The sequence below is a fragment of the Terrapene carolina genome, unplaced genomic scaffold (assembly GCF_002925995.2).
Source record: "Terrapene carolina triunguis isolate 2854851 unplaced genomic scaffold, T_m_triunguis-2.0 Scaffold149, whole genome shotgun sequence".
NCBI classification, from domain to species: Eukaryota; Metazoa; Chordata; order Testudines; family Emydidae; genus Terrapene; species Terrapene triunguis.
Genome location: NW_020664500.1, coordinates 711,753 through 737,364, shown reverse-complemented (window position 1 = coordinate 737,364; position 25,612 = coordinate 711,753). Strand labels below are relative to the sequence as shown.

The 25,612-nt window shown below is 41.9% G+C and overlaps 1 protein-coding gene across 1 annotated transcript in view; it reads left to right on the top strand.

Annotated features, from left to right (window-relative positions):
- Positions 1–17,748, top strand: part of LOC112118555 (chondroitin sulfate N-acetylgalactosaminyltransferase 2) — a 37,327-nt gene extending 19,579 nt beyond the window's left edge. Inside the window, exons 4-9 of the mRNA XM_029912017.1 lie at positions 6,790–7,006; positions 7,702–7,803; positions 9,359–9,537; positions 11,694–11,788; positions 14,505–14,586; positions 16,273–17,748. Coding sequence (XP_029767877.1) covers positions 6,790–7,006; positions 7,702–7,803; positions 9,359–9,537; positions 11,694–11,788; positions 14,505–14,586; positions 16,273–16,565 — 968 coding nt within the window. The 3' untranslated portion in view covers positions 16,566–17,748. The remainder of the gene's footprint in view (positions 1–6,789; positions 7,007–7,701; positions 7,804–9,358; positions 9,538–11,693; positions 11,789–14,504; positions 14,587–16,272) is intronic.
- Positions 17,749–25,612: the final 7,864 nt, after the last annotated feature.

Sequence of the window (25,612 nt, the reverse complement as noted above, 5' to 3'; positions counted from 1 at the left end):
CAATTTTAAGCATCATTTTCGTTCTCAGTGACCCAGAATTAGTAAAATTTGACTACATTTATTTCAGGAGCATTTTGGCTGTAGAGCAGTGTAATCACCTGGCTTTGCTGGTGATGAGAGAGCTACCAGAAAACCCTGCTGCAGTCTGGAGGTGGCCGATAGGACTGTTTAATATGTCCTTATTTTGTATCTCCCAAAGACATAAAATTAATAGTGACCTGTCAAAGTAATATGTAAGAGAATATAACTTGATTAAAAAAAATAAACACTTTCATCTGAAAGTTGTATAGTGGTTTCTTTATTTTAAACTGAATTCCTTTTATCATCCCCTCACCTGAAATATCTGATGGCTCCTGGGCTTGGCAGAGTGAACTATTGTGGATAGCGTTCACAAGAAGAGTAAAGTGTATATGTCTCACATGGATAAGAGCTGCTGAAACCACCTACCATCTGGCCACACTCGCTACAGGGTGGATGAGGCAGGGGAGCAGCAGCAGAGCATTGTTGACTTTGTCTTACGAGCAGAATTGGAGGGCATAAAAGAAATGGCAGTTTTACTTTGCGGGGGTTGGACCACAAACAACAAATCTTTCACACAAGCAAAAGGCTTCCGAAGCAGCCACTCGGATGAAAAGTTAAGCGCTTATTCACCGTCCTCTGCAGGATAACGCTGCCATTTTAATGTTTTATTTCCATCTACTGCTTTTAACCAAGAAGAAACGTGCTGTGATGGTGTGTAGGTCTATACCTATCTCAATATCTGACCCAGTTTTTGGATGCCACGTGCATCAAAGTCTGCAGGATCTCTGCAGAGTCCAGATTTGCTCTGGGTCTTTAAGGCACACTCCCAGGTGTAGACTCCTTGTCTGAAACACTTCCTGGGGACAGGAGATGCTGCAGTCCGGCTACCATAGCCCTCAAGACCAGTGCTGAGACTTCCCAAGCCAGGTGCTTATTGCATGCTCCCACAGAGTAGTTCTCGTCCTTTCTGTGGGCATTGTGACTTATAGTTTATCCCTTTGGGGACACATGGCAGGTAAAGCAAGGTACACTGGGTTCACGCTGTTACTACTTAAATGCACACACAATGCACTTACTACTTAAACAGCACAAGAGAGTTACAGGGGTATGCAAAACGATGACATTCCTGGGTGCAATCCAAATCAGAGAGGGGCTGTCACCCCTGCCCTGCAATTTTGGGTGCCTCATGATGCCTTGCTATTGTAACTTCCAACTTGGGTTGCTCACGAACGGCCAAACAGCAGCATGCAGGCCACACCCTGAGTGTCTGTGTGTAGCTACAGCCCTAGTCCAGCAGCTCTGACTTTAGCAGCCTCTTAGCACAATTGCTACTGGGAATTAATCCATAAGGGTCAAATTAACACAAATGAGGAATACATTTTGTGGTAGTACACTTTAATCTTTACTAATGGAACTAAAAAAAGTGGCTAACAAAGAAGTTGGTAATAGTTTTAGCAACTTTATTTTCAAAACTCAATTTACATGACAAGAGTCCTCTGTATATACTTAAAGTGAATAAAACTTCAGGGGCCAAGAATGGCAGAAATTTATTTCTAACAGTGTTTGCTTTGCTGTTATTCTGGATCATAGTCGTCAGTAAATACTAGTTTTAAGGTGGGGATAGCAGGTTTTATTATACGAGTCATTCTCAGTTGCTAAAACTACATGTAGTGAGAAGTTAAGCAGATGTTAGCTACTTTTACAGACCTTAAAGTTTTCTGTTCCCTGACTTCTTGCCACACACTTGATCAGATTTAATCTTGTGAAATCAGTAAGATTACAGATGTATCATTACCTTTATAGTTAAGGCTGTTAACCCATGGTGAGCACAGGAATATAGAATTTATCTTCATTTCGTATGACTTACTGTCTTTTTTTTTTTCTTAGTCTTTGTATGGTCGCTGAGTGAAACTGTTTACTTTACACAATCAAACACATTTTTATTGCTAAGAAGCATTACCTGCTACCTTTGTAAAGCTTGCACATCTCTTGCAAATGTTTTCTCTTAAGCATATGTTTTAATCGGGGTTGCCAGTAGAAGTCAGGAGGAATTATAATGATCAATGCTTCTTGGGATAGACGAATTTGTGCCCTAAGATCACTCCGTGCTGTTCATCAATGAGAGTGAGTATGTGTAGAAGTTTGGAGGGGGTAGAATAGCTACTCAAACCAAGCCTTATGGGCTATACCTTGTTTTCCTTTCACTAAAAATAAAGAGCAAAAAGATTCAGTGTAGGAGAAGGTGAGATGCTGGGAGAGGAAGAGGAATTGTGGATTTATAATTGGAGAAGGATTGGCAGTTAATGCCTTAAGTGTGTGCTTTCAAGGCTCCAAACAAATTTTAAGAATTTTTAACATTAAAAAAAATGAATGTTGCAGTAGTATAGGTCTTGATATCTTTGTCCTTGGACTGTCTTTAAAACCTGTCACATCAGAAATCCCAACTTTCCTGTGGTAGAAAATGCCTTTTTTTTTTTAAGCTTTTAACAAAGGACTTTCAAATCCAGTCACTTTGTTTACCATTTTGGGTTTTTCCTCTTCAAATCCAAAATCTGTCGTGGCCACTAGAGCCAGGAGCACATGCTGTGTATCATTTTAAAAGCTGGGAATTCCAGTTTTTAGGTAGCATGCAGCATAATATTTAACATTAGAGGTGTGAAATATTAGCAGATGATGATGTGAGAACCCTTAGCAAATATGCTTGCTAATTCTGGTTCACCAACTTCTTCCTTAAACAGTAAACTACTTAAGCAGCAGTAAATACAAAATGATGGGTATGGTGGGGAGGTTAGGAAGGAGGGGAATTAATTCATGAATGGAGTTAATAGCTAATAATTTTTTCAAAATGGTCCTGTTACACTTAAACACAGCATTTCCTTCTCTGTAGAGAGTGAATTTATGCAGTGTTTTTTGCAAGTGATATATTGATGGGTAAGGTCTAATATACAATCCTAGTATTGGACTTGATTATGCTATTGTGATCACAAACTATTTATAGAAGCTCTGTATTATTGTTAATCTTATTACACTAATATATGCCATTTTTTGCAGACCTACATAACAAATTAACTGCATATTCTAGGATTTTCAGACTTTTTACAACTGAAACTGCACCATTGTTTGGACTTTTGGGGGGGGAGGTCTTTTTTCTCCCCACATACGAATTTGATTTTGTAGATTGCTTCACCCTTAATTCTCCTCTGCCTCTTTCTTTATATTATTTATATTTATATAAATAAAAAAATCGAAGTGGTCTGGTGTGGAATTTAGTGAAGCATTGTAGCTTTTGTATAGTCTTGAAACTGAGGATGTTTCCTTTTGTTGTTCATCCCAGGAGCAAAGTTCTACCCGCAGTGCATTTGAGAGAGAAAGTACGGATTTGTTAATGGCGCAAAACTATAAATCATCTTAGCTAGTATTTTTCTGAAAGTATCTCAGAAGCAACATACTGACTTGTTCGTTTGAAAGAAACGACTTAAAAATTGAGTTGTACATGAACTATTTTGTCACCACCATATGTTTGGGTAACTAGCTTTACCTTTGTCCTTCCCTGGTCCTTAAGGATGTGTTGAGTATCGTCTGCTTCAGAGCCCTTTTTTTTTTTTTAATTTAATTACTTTTTTTATTTTTGGGAGTGCTGGGGAAGGGTGATCCAACCCATATTAAACAGTGACTATATCCAGAGAAAACAACGTAGGACTTACAGAAACAGTGAGAGCACTAGCTACTATGCACTAGTACTGCAAAAATTAAATGTTAAGGGTCAAATGCTTTGGTGCTTGTAAAAGAGGTCACTGAGGGTGTCGTGCTTCCAGGGCTAGTCGCAGCTTTGTCCCCTTTCTGTTTTCTCACACTGCACCAGCTCAGGTGGTAGGCCTTGTGCTGTTAGAGTGGTCTCAGCTGGAATCTCATGATTCTTCCTGTCTTGCATACGGGGTAGTGCACCAGTTTTATCAAGTATATATCACCCTGCAGGTCTGGATATAAGATATAAGAACTGGATATAAGAACGTAAGAATTGCCATACTGGGTCAGACCATTCGTCCATCTAGCCCGGTAGCCTGTCTTCCAACTTTGAACAATGCCAGGGGCGTCAGAGGGAATGAACGGAACAGGCAATCATCAAGTGATCCATCTACTGTTGTCTGCTCCCACCTTCTGGCAATCAGAGGCTAGGGACACCCAGAGCAATGGGTTGCATCCCTGACCAACTTGTCTAATAACCACTGATGGACCTATCCTCCATGAACTTATCTAATTCTTTTCTGAACCCTGTTATAGTTTTGTCCTTCACAACATCACCTGGCAGTGAGTTCCATGGATTGACTGTGCACTGTGTGAAGAAATACTTCCTTTGTCTGTTTTATACTTGCTGTCTGTTAATTTTGTTGGGTGACTCCTGGTTCTTGTGTTATGTGAAGGAGTAAATAATACTTCCCTGTTCACTTTCTCCACACCATTCTTGATTTTATAGACCTCCAACATATCCTCTTAGTTTTCTGCTTTCTAAGCTGAAAATTTTTAAATCTCTCCTTGTATGTTCTATACCTTTAATCATTTTTGTTGCCTTTCTCTGTACCTTTTCCAATTCTAGTACATCTCTTTTGAGATGTGGCCACCAGAACTACACGCAGAATTCAAGGTGTAGTTGTACCATGTATTTATATAACGGCATTCTGATATTTTTCTGTCTTATCGATCCCTTTCTTAATAGTTCCTAACATTCTGTTAGCTTTTTTGACTGCCGTTGCACATTGAGCTGATATTTTCAGAGAATTATCCACAATGACTCCAAGATCTTTCTTGAGTGGGAACAGTTGATTTAGATCCCATCATTTTGTATGTATAGTTGGGATTGTTTTCCCATGTGCATGACTTTGCATTTATCTACATTGAATTTCATCTGCCACTTTGTTGCCCAGTCACCCAGTTTACTGAGATCCCTTTGTAACTTTTCACAGTCTGCTTTGGACTTAACTGTCTTGAGTTTGAGACACCTGCACCTCCTGTTAATAACTTTTGACCACTGAGACTGACAGCTTTCTTTAAAAAAAAAAATTATTTAGCAGTTGGAACAAAGAATTAGAGAATTTTAGTCTCATCTGATCTTAGACTTCACTGCAAGTTAAGTTAGGCGTTCTTGGTTACAGGAACAGAGCCGATTTGCAATCCTAGAAAGTCCTAATCCTCCTGTGTTTGAGACACTTTGGTGTCTGATCAACCCTGTTAGAACTAGTTCTGGTGCTCCCCAGGCAGTGTGTGCTAGAATTACTGAGGCTACTTGCTCTGGCATTGTTTCTTGACAGGCCTTAAATGTAAGTTACTAAAGGGTGACTTACTCAGAGGCTCATTTTCATTCTTTCCCTTGGTAGGTAGGCTGCATAGGGCAAAAGTTTACACCCCCACTTATCGGATAGAGAAAACAATGGCTAGTGGCAACCCACGACTCAGTTTTAACAATTATTAAAGACCATCCAGTATTTGTTAGTGGGCCTAGTCCAGGTTGATGCCAGTGCTCTTTCATCCCTCTCTAAACTTTGTGTGAAGAGGGAATAAGTTACTTTGAGAGGCACGACCACTGGAACTGATTTTAAGAATGGGTTTACTATGTGTCTTTCATATTATGCTAGTCCGTGCTTAATCAGATTACATTATTTGCTCATCAAATTAATCATCCGTAACCATTTCTAATAGTTGTTCTTATTTTGTGCAAAGAGTTCCAATGTTTATATGCAGTGAAGGATTTATACTCTGAAGATTAAAAATGTGACAGAACTCCTCCAAAAATAAAACTGCTTGTTCTCTTATGTAGAACCTTCTATACATCGAACCTCAGTTGTTAAAATAGCAACACAGTTTTCCATGACAGATAGTTTTGATTTAATTAGCCAATTTCAAAATATCAGGTTTGTCAAGGTATAATCTGTTTCAAAAGAGCAAATTCTATGAAGTCAGTAAAATTGGACTCAGCCCGGGAAGTAGTAAAAGTTGACAAACTTTTTGATATCTGGTGCCAATCCTCATCGTTTTGAGAGCCAACTCTAATTCTTGCAGAACCTGTTTTGAGATCATAATACAGGGGGTTTGAGTCTGTAAAACCGAGGGGGTTTGAGTCTGTAAAACCGATGGTGATTAGCTCTGTTTTTGTTGCTGTAGCAACAGAAATTACCAGCCTGTAAACTTCCAGAAGCTTCCTTCAGTTAACAGCTGTTAAACACTGGTAGCTGCATGTGCTATATGATGCACTACTATCTGAGGCCAAGATTAGTCAGCCCAATAGAGGCCTCACAAAGAGTGGTCATGGTCTGTGACCCAGCAACTTCTTAGAACCAACTGGCCTGGGGCAGAGAGAGGGTGCATAACGTTTACATGGATCTCCTGGGTTTGGTATGTACCTTCTAGCTCACCAAAGAGTTTCATGTGTTGCAGTATCCTTACTCACTATTTCCTGAATCTCTATTCTTTAATGAACCCTTCTCCCCCAATGAAAAGGGGTTTTTGTCAAAACAGAAGTTTCTTTGGGAAATTTTTGTTTTTTATAAAATTTTTTAGGTTTTCTTGGATTTTTTTTTTTTTTTTTTTGCTTTTTGACGAAAACCCAAAACCTTTTTCTTTTTTGAATAAACAAAAAAACACTTACCAACTAGCTTTATTTTTCTATACTGTTTTATAATTTGATAGAAATTAAGTGGTGCGACTACAATTAATAGCTAAATGTCTCAGTGAATCTCATGTTTTTGACTTGATAAATTCCTTCTATAACTTCAGGTTATTATCGCACAGAGAGAGATAAAGGAACACAGTATGAATTGTTTTATAAGAAGACCGATGTTATGGAATACAGACATGTCACGCTATTCCGACCATTTGGACCCCTCATGAAAGTGAAGAGTGAAACAGTTGACATTTCCAGATCAGTTATTAACATCATTGTCCCTCTTGCTGGAAGAACTGAGGCATTTGCACAATTCATGCAAAACTTTAGGTAAGTGCATCAGAGTCTAATTTGAAGTGTGTAGCTTTTCCTTAGTTTATCAAAGTGAAAACCTATTTTGATGGAACTTAGCTCTACTTCAGTACTATAATTTGCATAGAAATGTTATGGAATACTAACTGCTGCATGGAGAAATGTTTCTTCAAACAATCTTCTTCCTTATCTTTACACTAAAACACAAACCAAATACTCTAGCTAGGACTCCAACCTAGATTAAGAATGGCAGAGCCACTGGAGATCTGATGCTTAATTACACAATTTTGGTGGATGTATTGGCTTTAGAGCTACCTTATCAGGAATAAGATGCAGGCATGGAAGACCTATTTGAATCCGAAAGATGGGGCACAGGAGAACTAATGTGTTTCTCTCTTTAAAAGCTGCTAGATGAGCTGTGAAGTCTTTTAAAACTTTTTACAGGAAGATTAATGTCAACTATTGCACTATCTGAGGTGAATTACAACAGTGAATAACTTCACTGAATTGGTTTTTAGTTGACAAGAGGTGATTTTATAAAATATACCATATACATTAGCTCCACGTGACGTGAAATTGCTTTATGCAGGGTAGTCATTGTCAAAATCAAAAAGCTTGTAGGAAAATAATTTGCTTAGCCACTAACTTCAAAACACTTGAGAGAGAGCCCTTGCTAGAATATAATAATGGGTATTAACTCATCTTTATCATAGGGATGTGTGTATTCATCAGGACAAGCGGATTCACCTCACAGTGGTATACTTCGGCCAAGATGGGCTATCTGAAGTGAGGAGCATCCTGGAGTCAGTAGCTCGGTAAGTGAGCTAATCCAAATAGAAGGCTCTGAAATACAAGTGATGTTTATTGGTCAGTTTAAAAAAAACCTCACAAATAGTGAGAAAGAACTTGGTGAGTCAGTCACAGCCAAACAAAATTCATTTTACCTTCAGACAGTATGTTGTTCATCATTTTGATTCTTTTTAGCATTGTTTGTGGTTATTAAAGACTCTCTATTTTTGTGGGGTGATCATTTGAATATTCTGGGTCTGAAAGAATGCATAGCTGAGAGGTTAGGAGTGGTTCACTAATGGTTGGCAATGGATAGTATAAAACACAGTGGTGAGTTTTGTAGTAAATACTGGGTCACATGAACTGATGCTGACTGGAAAATTAAATGTGTAAAAGGTGAAATTATGGATACAATATGCTACTTATTATATGTCCCAAATAATGGTAACCGATTTCATTTAATGATAGTGAGTAGAAATGGCTGGTCACCTGTGACAAAATTAACACAGTACCCTGCTGCCAGAGGGCCACTCAATCTGTTATCCTGAGCAGTTCATCTATTGTTCTTAGCCTTCAATATGTCCCCTACTTGCACATAACTTTCCATGGATCACTTTGTAAATAAATGATGAAACCTGTTGGCCAAAGGTTATAGTGCAGATGGCTTGAAACAGCACCATGAGAGATTTGCTTGATGCACAGAGGTTGAGGAGTGTTTTTCCTCCACTGCTTCATCTGCAAAACCTCAGAGCAGAACTGTCAGGTGGCTGTCAGTGTGAAGAACACTGGTTTTTCTGTTGGGAAACTGACTTTTCCTCATTGAGGCCCCTCCAATTTCTTCACAGATGAGTGATCTGTTTCAGACTAGGTTTTGTTGACACAGTGGGTCCCGAGCTAGGTTAGGAAGTATTGTTTCCAAAATTTACTTTCTGAGCGATTCCAGATGGTATTTTGGGGCATTTGCTCATTTCCCCCAGATATGCTTCTCGTGTGCTTCTATATAGCTCTTTTCCACATTCCTTTCTCTTTAATGTGTGTGAGAGGCTGGTGGGGAGATAGAGTTGACTGGGCAGCGGTGACATTAACATATGGACAACTTGCAGCTTATTGCCTCACTTCCAGCCATCAGATAGTGCAGTTTGATTTCCCAGTGTGCTCTGCTCTTGAGACTGAGCGTCCCACTTCCAGAATCCTCTGAGACAATTTAGAAGTGCCTTTCAATCCACAGCTGCTCCTGGAGTTAGTGGCATCAGAGGCTCAAAGCGCCCTTTTAATCTGTCTGGATAACTACTGTATTTGAAATGTTACTGCATAGATTGTGGTGGCAGGAATCAGATCTCTCTCTCTCTGTCTCTCTCTCTCTGCAACTTGTAGATTGGATTATTAAACGTAGACAATGCTTAATGCTGCAGCTGTTTTCCCCCCGCCCCCATAATGCATGAGAAAAAACAGTAAGAACTATCCAATCAAAATAACTATCCAGAGCTAACTTATACTACAGTGGCAATTTATAGCACTGTAAATGCCATCCTTTTTCCACACTCCTTTATTTAAATTGTTTTCACTTTTTTTCCTTTATAGAGAAACTAATTTTCACAATTACACACTGGTCTCTTTGAATGAGGAATTTAATCGTGGGCGAGGACTAGACATGGGTGCCAGAGCTTGGGAAAAAGGCGAAGTGTTAATGTTCTTCTGCGATGTTGATATTTATTTCACAGCTGAGTTCCTTAACAGTTGCCGCTTGAATGCTGAACCCGGTAAGCTCCTGTTAAGTCACTGAAGTGGGGAAATGTTACCTTCTGAATTGGGCCTTACAATAACTTGATAAGACTAATTTGAATGGTGGAGTAATTTCAATAGTGTGGCTCTTGGAAGGAAAAATAATTCTGTGCACAAAATAACTAGTGTTGATGCAATATTAAGACTCAGAAATCTAGCACTCACATAGGAAGCTCAGAGAGTGGAACCTTACCTTTTATGCTTATACCTTAAAATGTGACTTCTCTTCATATCGTTATAAATGTCAGACAATTAAACTTAAAATACAAACTAAAATTCTCATACAATAAATGCACACTTTAAAAGCTGAGAATCTACAACAAGCCAAGTTTAAAAAAAATTATTTCAGTACCTTTAACAATTGGATCATTTCTACATTGATTTAAAAATAGTGTCACTTCAGAATAGAGCCCAACCATGGGAAATACTTACCCTCAAAAGAGTTAGTGTGAGAGAGTCAGGAGCAGTTCTAAAAGGAAATGGAATTTAGCTTTAAATATAGTATGTGCTCAACCAGTACCTGCTATAATCCTGAGCCTTTATATAGAGCTCCACATCTTACAAACCACTGTAAAACATTTATCTGCAGTGTTTAGTCCCCTCAACATTCTCGCAGGATAACTATCACCATTTTACTGCCAAGACATGGCAGTAAAGTGACATGCCTGAAGGCCACAAAACATGTTGCGGACAGAGTTGGAATTAGAATTAGAATTTAGGAGTTCCTTTCTCCCATTCTTCTCCTCCAGACTGTGCTTTCACAAGCATATGAAGCTTATCTATCTGTTTTACAAACTCTTGTAGAGAAGTTGAAGGCTTCTGTGAGCTAATATGCAAGCTAGCTACCACGGTGGCACAATGGGAATTTTAAAAATTTTACTCATTACAGATTTGTTGCATACAGAATATTTTTTATTTCCCCCCCCCCCCCTCTTTGAATGCCAATTTGCAAGGGAAAGATGCTTTTCCTTATGACGGGCAACAGACAATTGCAAACCAATTTGGCTTGAGCTCATTGCCTCTTATTCCTCTTTGTCTCAGCATTTGCATACCAGGGTGATGGAAGGCCATATAGGTATTTCAATAGCTTGAGCGATGTTACAGCACAGGGAATTCTTTGTGAACTAGCACTGTTGCAATGTCACAGAATGAAGTCAGCCTTGGAGCTGATCTCTACTCTTAATGGAAGTGGCAAGTCAAATTTGCTTGGAGTGGGAATTGGAGATGCCTTCCCTTGGCTGCAGAGGGTGCTTGAGTCTGGATATATAGTCATGTTGCCTCTTTGCTCTATTTCTGGGAGAAGGGAAGGATACTACTCAAGAAAGAGCCTTGGTGAGACAAAGGAACAGTGAGGATCACAAGTGCCTTCAGTATGGCTTTGGGTCCTGGTCTTAAGGCCCTCTTAAACTGAATCTACATGGAAAGCAAAGCTGAGGCTGCCTCTCTGAAAAGGTGCCCCAGCAGCAGCACAAGGGAAGGAATACTTGAGGCTTTCTCCCAACCTAGGTCACTGGCTTTGGAGAAGCAGACAGTGCATGCGGATTCCCAGTGTATGTAAGGGCTGTCGTAAGTATCACCCAAAACTCTGTGTGAGGCATAGTGTGGAATATTGGACAGGCCTTCTTTACCTCACCTGCCTGCCTATCTAAAGCTGGAGGAGTAGTCAGCAGCTGCAAATTGGTATCCCAGCATATCGAAAATAAACATAACTGTCACTGCAAGGGCCGTAGCAGAAAGTAAAACCACCCAAATTGACAGAGGAAAGAGGTGGTTCTAAAACTCTATCTGCCTAAACTTTCTGGTGGATGGCTGTTGGATTTTGATGGTCTTAATGTCCCTCTTAGCATTCATACTCTTACTGTTACCTTAGGGGTCCTCTGGAAGCCCTGGAATCCATGTCCACCTTAGCACAGCATCATGTTGGAGGCTGTATACCATTTCTTTTCTATGTGTCACTCTTGCTAGATGTTAATGGGCTCTCTAAATGGAAATTATGGGAGGCAGGCCATGTGCCTATGCTTTTTTCGTTAAATAGATTGATAATAAATAATCCCCATGAAAGCAATACTTCACAGCTGCCCTTTTCACTCAAAGATGTCCCACTATGAGTAACAAAGCTCTTCTGACTTTATAGGCAAGAAAGTTTTCTATCCCGTGGTATTCAGCCTTTATAATCCTGCTATTGTCTATGCCAACCAAGATGTACCACCGCCTGTGGAGCAGCAATTGGTAAGTGTTCTGATTTTTTAAGAAGTTTCGAGCATTGTACTTCATCTTAATGAGGCAGTTCAGTGTAGCAGCATATCTAAAATATCCTAGATACTTACCAGAGACATTGACAATGATATGAAACAGAACTTTTCCTATATTGGTTAGACATAAAAGAATAAGAGCTTGGGAGACAAACATTGTAATGGAAAGTGCCAAAACGCCAGTATTTCTGGATACATCTAGCTTCTACACAGAATTCAGTGGACTAAGAAACTAACCAAACACAGTTAGCAGTTGTAATTCAAAGGCTGTATTGTGGTTTTTAAAGCCATTGTCACAGTGTGATGGGAGAACTGTACTACACCAAGTGGCAGTTGCTGGAGGTAATCTCCTTGAGTAATGAAACATGCAGAATGTCTCTTGCTATTGTTGGGCAGGTGAAAGGAGGACACTGAGGAGTAGCTCCTACCCCTCCTCTTTGGAAAGTGCAACATGGGCTCCTTTGAACACTGGCCCAAGAATGCTAGCTACTGAGTGGTGATCAGGTGTATGGCCCTCTTTACCCTCGCAGTTCGGCAGAGGAGAGGAGGGAGATGTACTGCATCTCTAGTTGTGCTATCTGTCTCCCTCACCTAATGTACTAACAAAAGCGCTGGGCTTCTTGCTGCCTTCTGTGCAGGGCTATCTTACCCCCGCCATCCAAAAGCAGCCAGAATCCCATTAGAAACACTTATGTAGTGCCATTAATTTATATAGTGCTTTACAAACAGGAAATACTGCGTCCCTGAAGAGCTTGCAATCTAAATAAAACAAACATTGGACAATCATTTGAGAGACAGGTGTTGGAGTTACTAGGAAGACAAGGAAAGGAGAGTCTGTTGGATGGGGATGAGGAGACTGTTTTAAGTGAGAGAACAAAAGTGGGAGGTTACTAATGGTAAGGAAGACTAAAATGTAGGTGGTGCCAGGTTTATGTAGGGCCTCGGAAGAAAGTACAAAGAGCCTGAATTGATGTGCTAAGAGGTAGGAAGCCCGTGGAGAGATTCGGAAATGGCCTGAGTGGAAAACCACTTGTCAACAGTACTCTAGGCCAGGGGTGGGCAAACTTTTTGGCCCAAGGGCCACAGCTGGATGGGGAAATTGCGTGCAGGGCCATGAATGTAGAGCTAGGGCAGGGGGGTTGGGGTGCAGGAGGGGGTGTGGGGTGTGGGAAGGGGTGCGGTGTGCAGGAAGGGCCTCAGGGCAAGGGGTTGGGGCGTGGGAGGGTGCGGGGTGTTGGAGGGGGCTCAGGGCAGGGGGTTGGGGTGCAAGAGGGGTGCAGCAGGGGGTTGAGGTGTGGCAGGGGGCTCAGGGCAGGGGATTGAGGTGCAGGAGGGGGCTCAGGACGGGGTGGGGTGCAGGAGGGGGTGGGGTGTACAAGGGGGCTCAGGGCAGGAGGTTGGGGTGCAGGAGGCGTGAGGCAGGGGGCTCGGCAGGGGGTTCGGGTGCGGTAGGGGGTTTGGGTGCGGGGTGCAGGAGGGGGGTTTTGGGTGTGGGCTCCGGCCTGGCGCCACTTACCTGGAGTGGCGCCAGGGTGACAGCGGCATGCGGTGGGGCTAAGACAGGCTTCCTGCCTGCCCTGGCCCCACTCCGCTCCTGGAAGTGGCCTGCACCACCTCCCTGGGGAGGGGGGCAGAGGGCTCTGCGGGTACCTCCCCTGAAGCGCCCATTGGTTGCGGTTTCCTGTTCCCGGCCAATGGGAGCTGCAGGGGGTGGTGCCTGGAGGCGAGGGCAGTGCACAAAGCCTTCTGCCCCCCCTTCCCCAGGGTTCTCAGGGACGTGGTGCCGGCCGCTTCTGGGCGTGGCATGGGGCCCATGGCACCACGGGGGTGGCAATCTCGCGGGCCGGATCCAAAGCCCTGATTGGCCGGATCCGGCCTGCGGGCTGTAGTTTGCTCACCCCTACTCTTGGCAGACTGGGAAAGGGAAGGAGCAGTGAGAGTCAGTGAGCCTGGACATCAGAGAGCAACATACATCAAAATAAGAGATGGCCAGAGTGCAGACAAGGGTTTAATAATAGGGATTCTGCGTAAAGGGGATGGGTTTCTGAGAGATGAAAGAAGCAGCAGCAACAAGACTTTGTAAAAAGAGCCCAGAAGGATTGGTAGACAGAGTCCTTTAGAAGGGAGTAATGCGGCAGTGTGTCTGGTTTTTAAAGAGGGAAGAGGTCCTAGTTGATAGAAGAGTGAACTTTAAACTGCGAGAAGTCTGCCTAGTTGTCAGACTGCAAAATGTCTGGATAAATAGCATGAGACCAAGGAAGGAGGAAGCCAATGTGGCAGGAGAAGTGTTGGAATTAGGGAGATGGGGAGCAGAGGGAGTTAGCTGTAAAATAGGTGAATATGAAAGTTAGACCCTTTGGCATCAACAGACAGGTGGGAAGCAGAAGGAGAGCAGTTTTGCAAAAGGAATGTGTGTGAAGATAAAGGCAGGAAAGAGAATTACTGACTGGTTTCTGGGTATTCTAAATTAATAGGTCCCTCATTCCTTATGAGGCCCTTATGTTAGATGTTGATGACCCGTAACTAGAACAAACAGCAGGTATATACACTGTGAAACACAAATATCAAATGTTGTGTCAAGAAAATAACCAGATAAATACAGATTCTCCTCAAATGAAACACAGCCACAACATTTGCTTCAAGCTGTCTTGTATAAGGGGGAAAAAGCTAAAATGTTCATTTTAAAATTGTAGGTACACAAAAAGGATTCTGGCTTCTGGCGGGATTTTGGCTTTGGAATGACGTGTCAATATCGGACAGATTTCCTGACTGTTGGTAAGATGAATTTACATAAGTGTTTTTTTGCGAATTTTGGTGAGGGGAGTTCAAAAGCTCATCTATTACTATTTTCTTCTGTGATTTCAAGAAGGTAAAATGTTAATTTATCTTATTTCATTTCCTGCGTTCCCCAGTCAAACTTTCTGCTTGTTAGGTTTGACTTATTGTTTTAGACTGTTAAAGTCTTGGTTTAACAATTTAAGTATCAATAGCATTACATTAATAGTGTTCAAGAACATAAAGTAAAATATCTTACTACTTGCGAATGTATTAGTTTGACAGTGAATTCACCAAGCTTTTGAAATTTGTAGTACATGTTAATCTGTGTTTTAAAAATGCTATCCTTTCCTTTTAATAAGCGTACTTTTAAGTATTAAATGTTGACATGAGTATTGCAATTATTTAAAGTTTTGAAATATACTCTGGCACCCTCTTGTGGTTCAACATTAGAACTTAGGAAGGCTTGATTACTTCAGTTTCAAAACATAATTATATATATATTAAATAAAAGCGTCTGAGGGCAAGTGCAAGATTTTCTAGGTAACTTACCACAATCAATCAATTATGGCTGACACCAAGAGGAAGGCTGTTTTGAAACGGAAGTAAAATAAATATATATATAAAAAAAAACCAAACTGATTTCTAGTAACAATCCTATTGCTTTATCTTTGTGGTATATTAGATGATACACAATACATAATCCTAGCTTTTTTCATCTGCATATCAGCATAACTTCTACTATGCTTTTGGCTAGAAACATGGCTGGATGGACTTCTTTTAATCAAGAGTTTCTCAAACTGTGGTGCCTGGGGCACTTGTGGTCCATAGAGTTGGATTATCACGCGATGCTTGATCACCTTATTTGCAGTTTCTAAAATTAGAAAACACCCATTATTCATATTCATGAGAACAACTGCAGTAGTTGTCACAGATACTATCACTAAGGCTAAGATTTTTGTCATGGATATTTTTAGTAAAAGTCAGGGACAGGTCATGGGCAATAAAGAAGTTCACTGCAGATCTGTCCCTGACTTTTACTAAAAATATCCATGATAAAATGGGAAGGGGCTGGGCAGCTGTGGGGTGGCTGGGAGCTCTGGGAGCCCCCACCATCGATGGGGGCTCAGAGCTGCAGGGGTCCCGTGCCCCCCTGCAGCGGCGGCCAGGGAGGTGCAGGGGTTCTCCATTGCCTGCAGCAGCTCGGATCTTGGGGGCTCTGCTAACTCAGGCAGTGGGGGTACCACACAGCTCCCTGACGCTGTGGGAGATGGCGGGACCCTGCAGCTCCCAGCCGCTGGGGCTGAAGTCAGAGGTCTTTGGAAGTCACGGGTTCCATGACTTCCGTGACGTCTGACAAAATCGTAGCCTTAACTATCACCGATTTTATGCACAATGTGAATGGACCACATTATTCCATTTCAAAGTCTTGCTATAACCTGTGTGATGCCAGGAATCAATGTCCCATGGTGAAGCCAGTTTCCACTGCCAAACAGCATCGTGTGTTTTGAGTTACTCCACTAATATGGCATGTGCTGTTGGTATTTGCTGTAAAAGTGTCATTAAGTGATATTTTTGGTGGTAAATATCTACAGCATGTGGTAGAATGGTGGCTTTTTATGTTAAAGCTCATTTTTCATTATGCAAAACTAATGTTTTCTGATGTGTCTGTTTGTGCTACTATAGGGGGGTTTGACTTGGAAGTGAAAGGCTGGGGTGGAGAGGATGTTCACCTTTACAGAAAGTACTTGCACGGAGACCTTATTGTGATCCGAACCCCAGTCCCAGGCCTGTTTCACCTCTGGCATGAGAAGCATTGTGCTGATGAGCTGACTCCAGAGCAGTATCGCATGTGTATCCAGTCTAAAGCCATGAATGAAGCATCTCACTCACACCTTGGAATGCTGGTCTTCAGGGAGGAGATTGAGACTCATCTCCGTAAACAGGCCTATAGGACTAACAGTGAAGCAATAGATTAAAAGGATTCTTAATGCAAGTCCGAAGACTTTAAACTCACAATGAACCAGCATCATTCTACAGCCTTAATTCAGCTTACAAATTCAGTGCCTCTTTCAGTGAAGAAGAGTTTTTAACTTTTGTCTGGTATTCTGTTACCTACATATCTCACCAGTTCAGGCACCTGAGATGAGATAACTTTTGAAAGTAATTATTTCAATGAAAGGTTCTACAGTATTAACTTTATGGACAAATATAGCAGCAGAATGTATGACCGAACACTTTTTCACCTCTGATAATTTTTTTTTCATATTTGCATTATTGTAAGGTAAGGATTGCATTAATGGACAATATTTTGTCTTGTCTGCCAAGTATTGTTACACTCTGTCTTGCTCATTGCACTGTAACTTTAGATAGATACCATACTTACACATTCCAGGATAAAAACTAAACACACATGACCATGAAACTCATTGGGAAAATGTACACAAGAGCTTAATTAGTATGTTAATTAGGTTGCTGATTTCATGGCAATAATTTAATTAAATTCACTGTATTAACAGCTATCCATATAATTCACATTAGAGAAGAATTTATAGGAAAAAGGGACGTATGAAAATCTCTTAAAGGGGAATTCTAGAGTAGTTAGTATTGTTTGATATCAATGCAAAAGTAAGCTGGACATGTACCATTTGCTTATCCTAGCTACGGGCCAAAAAAAATTCCTCTTGCATATTTCAGGATGTACAAAGACAAGCAATTTAAATAAAAGCGGGTTACTTGTCTTCTGTTGCTTTGTATGGTATGATTAGATTCACCATTTTTAATATCCTTTATTTTCAGGTGAATGTTAAGATTCACTAATTTAGTGGGGAGTGTGGGGGAGTTGCATCTGCCGTCTCCACAAATTTAGAAATTAGTTGAAAACCACTCACTAAATCAACTAATTTTGGATTTTTTTTTTAAATCAGTTTTAGTTTCAAACACTTAAGGGCAAGTAGAGATTAAAATATGTGACTTCTGAATGCAAAATATGCTGTGTAAAATAGTGCTGTTCACTGATCTTTTTTTACATGTACATAAAATTTGCTTTTATGTAACTTATTGTGGAGAACAGTGTACTGTATTGTGTTTTAAAGAGGGGAGAATGTAATGCAAGATGTATTACCATTGGTATTACCGCTATGATGTATGAATAAATTTAATATTTCTGCATTTTAGAACTTTTCCAAGCTGCTCTATTGAAATTTTGTTATGAAAGGGGAAAAAATGTTTGACATCATAGGTACCAATAAGCCCATGTTGACATTCCAGACTTAAGCAATAATCTTTACAGCAAAAAGTTCAACTTACAGTTAATGTTGGGCAAGTGCAGATCCTACCAATATAACAGCTGAAAGTTATGGGGCAGATCCAGAGTTGGTATAAATTGGCATAGCTCTACTGTCTTTAATCCAGCGGTTACAATTTACATCAGCTGAGAATTTGCCACTAGGGAGCAACCATTTAAGCTCCTCCTCCTCACCTCTTCACGATACTTTGTGACCAGGAGAAAGGCCATGTCAATTGAGGGGCAGAGGTATAGGGGCTGGAAGTATGGGGACATGAAGGAAGAGGGCATGGGAGTGAATGGAGTTCGAGCTGGGTGTGGCTAAGGGTGGCAGAGAAAGGCGCAAAGCAGAAAGTTGCTGTGTTCTGGTATATTACTTATTGTTCATCAGATCTGAGGTCTTTTCTACTTACTTTTTCTTCCTTTACTGATTAAATCAGCTTCTGAAGGGCTCAACCTGGCATTGCTGCCTTGGCTTCCTTGGCAGTCCAGTAGGGAGCCCTCTATCTGCAGAAACACCATTATCCCTGACATTGGTGCATGAAATGAGGCCACAGCACTGGGGTGAGCCCTTCAAGTCTTGTTGACATGGTGCAGAGGTGCTAAGCTCCAACCCAATCCACGTCCCCACCATTATCACCACATAAACAGCCCCCAGCCCTTCCACCCTCACCCTTCACATCCATCAGCCCCTCAGAGCGCTAGGCAAACTGGCAATGTTGTGTTTTGCTTTGTAAGTAGAAGCTGACAGAACTCAGGAATGTCAGATAATCTTATAGTTTGCTTCATTTCAGTTATATCAAATGAGGGGAAGAGCTATTTCTCATAGTTCAAATGTGGTCTTGAGCTGAGAAGTAAGTTTGTGTCCATGAGAGAGAGAGAGAGGTTTGTGGGGACTGTTAGTTCAGCTATAGGAACCCCAAGGTAATCTTACTACAGGACAACTCTTCAAAAAGGAAGCATTGCCCTCTGGCAAAACAAAGAAAAAATTCTCTGAAAATATTGCCTGGAAAATTGTCTGATGTTGTACCAAATTTTTAAGATTACATGTAATCATTGACATGTGAAATGGAGGGAGTTTGGTCCTGTTTTAAGTACAAAGCTCTTGAGTGTCTCTGGAGTTGATACCAATGCCTCTGGTATTAAACTTGGGATTTCTTATCTGTACATTGGAGACAATTAAGCCCTAAAATGCAGTGACCACACTCATTGGTGGAAGTACCAACTTCCAAATAATGAATTTTGGCTGTAGCTCTTCTGCTTTTGCTTCACTGGGTTGGATTCAAGGAGTCAATCCAGTCCACTTGGTGTATGTGTCGGGCAGGTTCTTGGGGCAGTTCTTCACTGCGGAGTTTACCCAGGCTCTAATTTAGGTGTTGTCCCTAACATGGTTACAATCAATAAACAAATTTCTGACTAGACTTTGGTGTGTTCAGCCCAGATTAGCTGGTCTGCCTCCAGCTATAGGCTAAAGCCCGTGTACTGCTTACACTTTGCAGTGTGGATACAGGCTTATCAACTTGGGTACTGCTAGTCATCCAGTGTCTTCCCACAATTCCCCACTGCTATATTTTTCTTGCCATCTACCTACTCCCTTTTTCAGCAATGGTAGGTAACTTGCAGTGAAAATATACTGGTTTGGCATTTAAACCCTCATCATGTGCATTTTGGGGGTGGGCATGAGTGCCATACATGGGCTTGAATTGTGCTAGTGTTATTTCCTCAAAGCCTGCTGCTATTTTGTGGAAATTGTCACCATGTGTGGGTAAGCCATGGCAATAACTCTCATGCAAACATCCATTACCACAGAACTGTCAGTTGACTTGCCAGTGCCAAACTGGTTAGCCACTGACCTGGAGCTGTCTGTACAACCAGTTTCTAGATGGTAGCAACCCATTTCTCAGCTGCATGTCCTGCTGCTGAAGGGCCAGGACAAGTTCTCCACATAGCTCCAGGAAGATGGCCTTCCTCATGTGGAAATGCTGGGTGCACAGCTAGTCATCTCAGTCTGCATGATGAGGTAGTCCCACCATTCCACTTGTGGTCCTGTTCCAGAATGGCAAGTCAGCGTAGGTGAATTCTTACAGCTTCCACTAACCTGCGTTAGCTGAGGTCTCCACTGCTCACTGTCTGCATGCAGCCTATGATATTGCCTAAGCAAGGTACACCACTGCCTTTTCCGGGTGACAAGCCACTGCCAGAATGCCCTCCTTAATGTCTCATGTCCTGTATCTGCCTCCTGTTGCCAAAATGAGTCTCAATGCCAGCAATAAAAAGGGGCTATTGTCCTGAGTTGGATTTCTTGCCACCAATTGGAATGGAGGCTTTAGACAGAAACTAGTGTGTGCCAACCTGGTAGCAGTTTAGAGTTGGAGGGCTAAGAACATTTCTGCACAGGTGCCCAGAAAGGACAGACAAATTCTCCCACAATACCCTGGGAAAAAAATTCATAAAGTGGCACAGGTTGGTGCAGCACGAAGAACCATGGGATGTTCTTCCTTCCCCTCCGCCTACCCCCAATGCCTCTCACAAGTGAATGTAGTATCAGTGTGAACGCAGCAACTTCAGTGTGGTTTTGAAGTATCTGATCTTGTGCTTGAGCATGGCTAATTGAAGTGGCAATCGCCTGGATTAACTGCAGTGAAGACCTACCTTGGGAATGGGTTGGGTGGCTGGCAAGTCACCTACTTCCTAATTAAGACATTAGGAGAAGGTTTGTTCCCTCGCTATCAGTCAAAGAATTTTCAAGGCAGTCTGAGCACAAATACAGTACACGGACAGGTAAGAATATGGAATGCATTATTTAGTATTTCTCTTATGAACTTGTTTAACTTTCACTAAAGAAATAGTATCAGAGTCCTTGTGTTTTTTTTTAAAAAAAAAAGTTAATTTAAAGTTATAGGAAATAGTAAAATAGCAATACGCTGGGAATAAAACTGAAAAGTGAATTGGAATATGCACTATTAAAACATTATCATGAAGTAGCAAAATCTAATGACCACAATATATACACCTGTCTCAAAGCAAAGACGCTACTTTTGTTCCTTATACTGGAAAATGGTTTTGATATCCACATGCCTTTAATACAGGAGCCTGTTCAATTCCATTCAAGCTTTTTGACAGTCTGTGGGACACGTTAATAAAAATAATTCTGAAGTTAGAAATTTAAATAATTGTTCAAAAAGATATTCATTGATTGAAAACTCATCTCAGGTAATGATTATCAATCACTTATTTAGACCAAAACTTTCCCAACCATTCATACTTAATTTAAAACCACTTTGTAATATTTTTCTAAATGGCCATTTAAATTAAACCCAAGTTACAGTCATTGTTATAGCTGTTTGTTCTGTTGAAAGCATCTGCGAACTCTTTGGACTTCTAATGTCCACTTCAGGGCAGATTCTGGCCCTCTTCCTCACGTTTGGTATTTTCAAGAAAACCAGTGGGATATCTTGTGGCATAAGTTACTGTTCAGTTCCTAAGAGCACACCAAGTGCATTTACTGTGAACCCTGGAGTCCTCTCCTAAAATATACTTAGTTTGCTGAAAATTGAGTTAGTGTGATCTATAGTTTGTGTACAGGCAATGCTGCAGTGCACTTGCTGTTCTCCAACTGCTATCCCACACTGTTTTGTTGAGTGTCTGTGACCGACTTGTCTGTTTACCTTTGTGCCCTCCATTGCTCTGGGGTCAAGATGACTAGATCTCCCTTCCCCTGTTTAAAAGCTGGCATAGGACTGGCCTATTTGCTGCTGGATTCCAGTATTTCAGGATTACAGTGATATTACTCCAGCAACCTTTACAATATGCGTCAAGCAGCTGCTTGAGTCATAGTGAGATCCTAGAACTCATCGCCACTAGTGGAGAAGCATCAGTGCAACAAATGCTTGGGGCAGAGAGAAAAGGTTGAGAACCATGAACTAAATAGTCATTGGTTCTAAGGTGTGCTGTCCATTTACATGTTGTTGTTTGTATTGCAGCAGTTCCTAGGAACCCCAGTCATAGAGCAGGACCCCATTGTGCTAGGAACTGTACAAACACAGAACAAAGAGATGGGCCCTGCCCTACAGAGCTTCCAATCTACATATAAGACAAGTGACAACTGAAGGATGCAGACAGATGGCGAGAGTACAATGCACCAATGAGATAATGGTGTCTAAATTGACCAGACACACAGGGGAAGGGGAGAACACAAGCAGACTGAACAATGTGGTGGTGACAAGAATTGTGTTACTTCCCTGATTTTTTATTTGAGTAAGTTTAGTTAGGAGAGGGGGTCAGTTAGATGGAAGGGAAAAGGAAAGGAAGTGGGGGTGGGGAGACAAAGAAGGTAAGTAGAGCAGGTGTGGAGTGCTGTTGAGATGAAGAGACTGTGTGTGAAGCGGGAGGTGGGATAACTGCAGAGAAGCGGTTGGATCAAACAGCCAATCAGCACAGGGCAAAGGTGGTCAGAACAGGCTACAGTTTTGACTGGACTGTCCAGAGATCCCTGCTCTGGCTGCTCCTGCTTCTCCTGGCTGCTCTCTGCAGGTCTTCCCAAGGCCATATTGTAGGGGTGGGAAAGGCAACCATTGCCTGAGTTCTAGTGCCATGTGTGTGTGAGTGTGAGTGAGTGAGAGAATCAACTCTGCACAGTTCTATGTCTAGGAGATGCTAGGCAGGACAGTGGCCATGGCTGGGCCCTATTTTATCCCCTCCCCGCCAGTCTCTGCTTTGGCTGCTCCTGTTCCTAACTGCACATGCTTCCCTTTTGTTGACCTGTATACTGCATGTAGGATGTTGTCTTATTAAGATAATTGAGTAGAAATAATGGTATATATATTGTGTCTGCACCTCACAAACATGGATGAATTTATCCTTGCAACACTCCAGTGAGATAGATACTATTATCTGCATTTTACAGATGGCACACATGACACAGAAGCACAGAGAGACTAAGTGACTTGCCCAAGATCACACAGGAAGTCTGCAGCAGGGATGGGGATTGAACCAAAATCTCTTGAGTCTCAGTCTAGTGCCTTAACCACAAAGACCATCTGTCTTCTTTACTTCTTGGCAATTTTTATTTGATCTGCTTATTAAATCAGTGTTGTTCATTGTGGTGTAGTGATGCCATTTTGGCCTTGACTCGCCAGAGTCTGCAAGCTACCAAAAAAGACCTGGACCCCAATTTTTAAAAATATTTTGGCATCTAACTCCCATTGAAATACCTTTAAAAATCTGGGCCCAGATCATTTAAAACAAAAATAAATCTCTCATCTGGCAAACCTCAGACTCTTGGACTGCAGAATCAACAATGCCGGTTCCTAATGGAAGGTTTTCCCCCACACAGATTGCACAACTTCGGGCAAAAAAGAAGGAAATACCCAGAATATATTCATAGAATCATAAAAATGTAGGGCTGGAAGGGACCTTGAGAAGTCATCAAGTCCAGCCCTCTGTGCTGGGGCAGGACTAAGTAAACCTAGATCATCCCTAACAGATGTTTGTCCACCCTGTTTTTAAAAATCTCCAGTGATGGGGAGTCCACAGCCTCCCTTGGAAGCCTGTTCTAGATCTTAACTATCGTTATAATTAGAAAGTTTTTCCTAATATCTATCCTAAATCTTCCTTACTGCAGACTAAGCTGGTTATTTCTTGTCCCACCATCAGTAGATGTGGAGAACAATTGATCACCATCCTCTTTATAACAGCCCTTAACATATTTGAAGACTGTGATCAGGTCTCACTACCCCTCCCCCACAACTTCATTTCACAAGACTAAACATGCCCACATTTTTTTGACTTTTACTCATATGATAAAAGGTTTAGAAAAACCTGACCTCTTTGTTGCTCTCCTCTGGCCTTTCTCCAATTTGTCCACATCTTTCCTAAAGTGTGGCACTAGGACTAGACACAGTACTCCAGCTTAGGTCTCACCAGTGCCCAATAAAGCAGGCCAATTACCTCCCGTGTCTTGCATACAACTCCTGTTAAAACACCCCAGAATCATTGTGGCCTTTTCACAATTGCTGATTTATATTCAATTTGTGAGTTACTAGTCAGTTATTCCCATTTGTTGTTATTCATTTGATTTGTCTGTCATTCCATTTGCCATGTCCTGGAGGAAGTTTAATATCTGATCAACAGTTACTCTGGTGAACCTCCATGATACTTTTATTACGGAGGCAATTAAGATTGGTAGCATGAGGGTGAAAGTAGCAGAAATTTCAGTTGTCAAGGACTCTAGACAAGTGATTTAGGAAATCACCATTGGTATTTAAGCCAGTTGGGTGAATCTTGATTAAAGTAGCCTTTTTGGTCACAAGGATAACTACAAAGTTAAATGCCTTAGTTATTGGCAGTCAGCATTTGGAGCTCTTGAAAAGACGCTCCTCCCTTTGAGTCTGGGCTTTGTTGCACAGTTAATGCATGCAGGATTCTGTTTTAACAAACCTTTTATTATTTTCCCAGTTCAGAGCTAAGCTCAGAAAAGTCCACACTTTGTGTGTTTGCAGAAGACTCAATTAGGATCAGACAATAAGCTCCAGTCTTGCCAAGCCCTAACAAAAGGAAATACACTTGGAAGATCACTGCTGGCAGAGGGAATGAGGAACGTATTTACCTGCCTTACAAAACAGCAGGTTATAGGCCTCACATTGTATTACAAAGGGCTGTGGCAAGGTCCAGAGGCTCTGCTTGCTGGTAGCAGTCAGTTAATTCCCTCTCAGGGTACATCTACACAGCAAAAACAAGTCTGTGGCAGCAAGTTTCAGCAGTCAGGTTGACTGACTCGGGCTCATGGAGCTGCACTTCAGGGCTAAAAACAGCAAATGTTTGGACTTGGGCCAGAGCCCAGCCTGTGAAACCTGGTGAGGGAGGAGAGTCTCAGAGCCCAGGCTGTAGCCTGTGCCAGAATATCTACACTGCTATTTTGTCTCCCACAGTGCCAGCCCTGTGACCCCGAGTCAGTTACCCTGGGCTCTAAGACTCACTGTCCTTTTTTTTTTTGCTGTGTAGATGTACCCTTGGACCACCTCACAGGTGTATCTGGTGGAGTAAAATGGCAGGGCTAAATTCAACTCAGGCTCTGGGCAAATACAGGGAATTCTAGAAACACAGCAGTTTGAGAGACAAAAGAGGTTATAGAGAGTTGTACCTCAAGGTAAGGTGTCTTTCTCCATCATGCTCTCCTTCTTCACCTGTTTTCCCATCTCGCCCACCTCCCCCTTCTCTCTCACTCCTCAGTTTTCCCCTTCTCTCCCTTTAATCACTCGTTCTTATGGACTGTGGCACCTTTCTGTTTGCTACTGGCCTTTGGCTCACAGTCAAGCTCTAGGCACTATGAAGTGCTCTTCTTGGCTCTCAAGCTAGGAGCAGAAGGCATTTCAGCTTCCCAAGGGATGGGCACTGCTGAAGCGTGACAAGGAGAAGCAGAGAGGTTGGGGTCTACTAGTTGCTGGTATGCAGGGCCGGCTCCAGGCACCAGTGTAGCAAGCAGGTGTTGGGGCAGCCAATTCAAAGGGGCGGCAATCCGTCCGGTATCAGGGCAGCACGGCCGGGTCTTCGGCGGAAATTTGGCAGCAGGTCCCTCATTCCCTCTCTTCCTCTTTGAGCTGCCGCCGAAGAGGAAGAGAGGGAGGACCCGCCGCCGAAGTGCCGCAGAAGAAGCAGCCCAGTTGAGCTGCCGCCGAAGTGCCGCCACTTTTTTTTTTTTTTTTTTTTTTTGGCTGCTTGGGGTGGCAGAAAAGCTGGAGC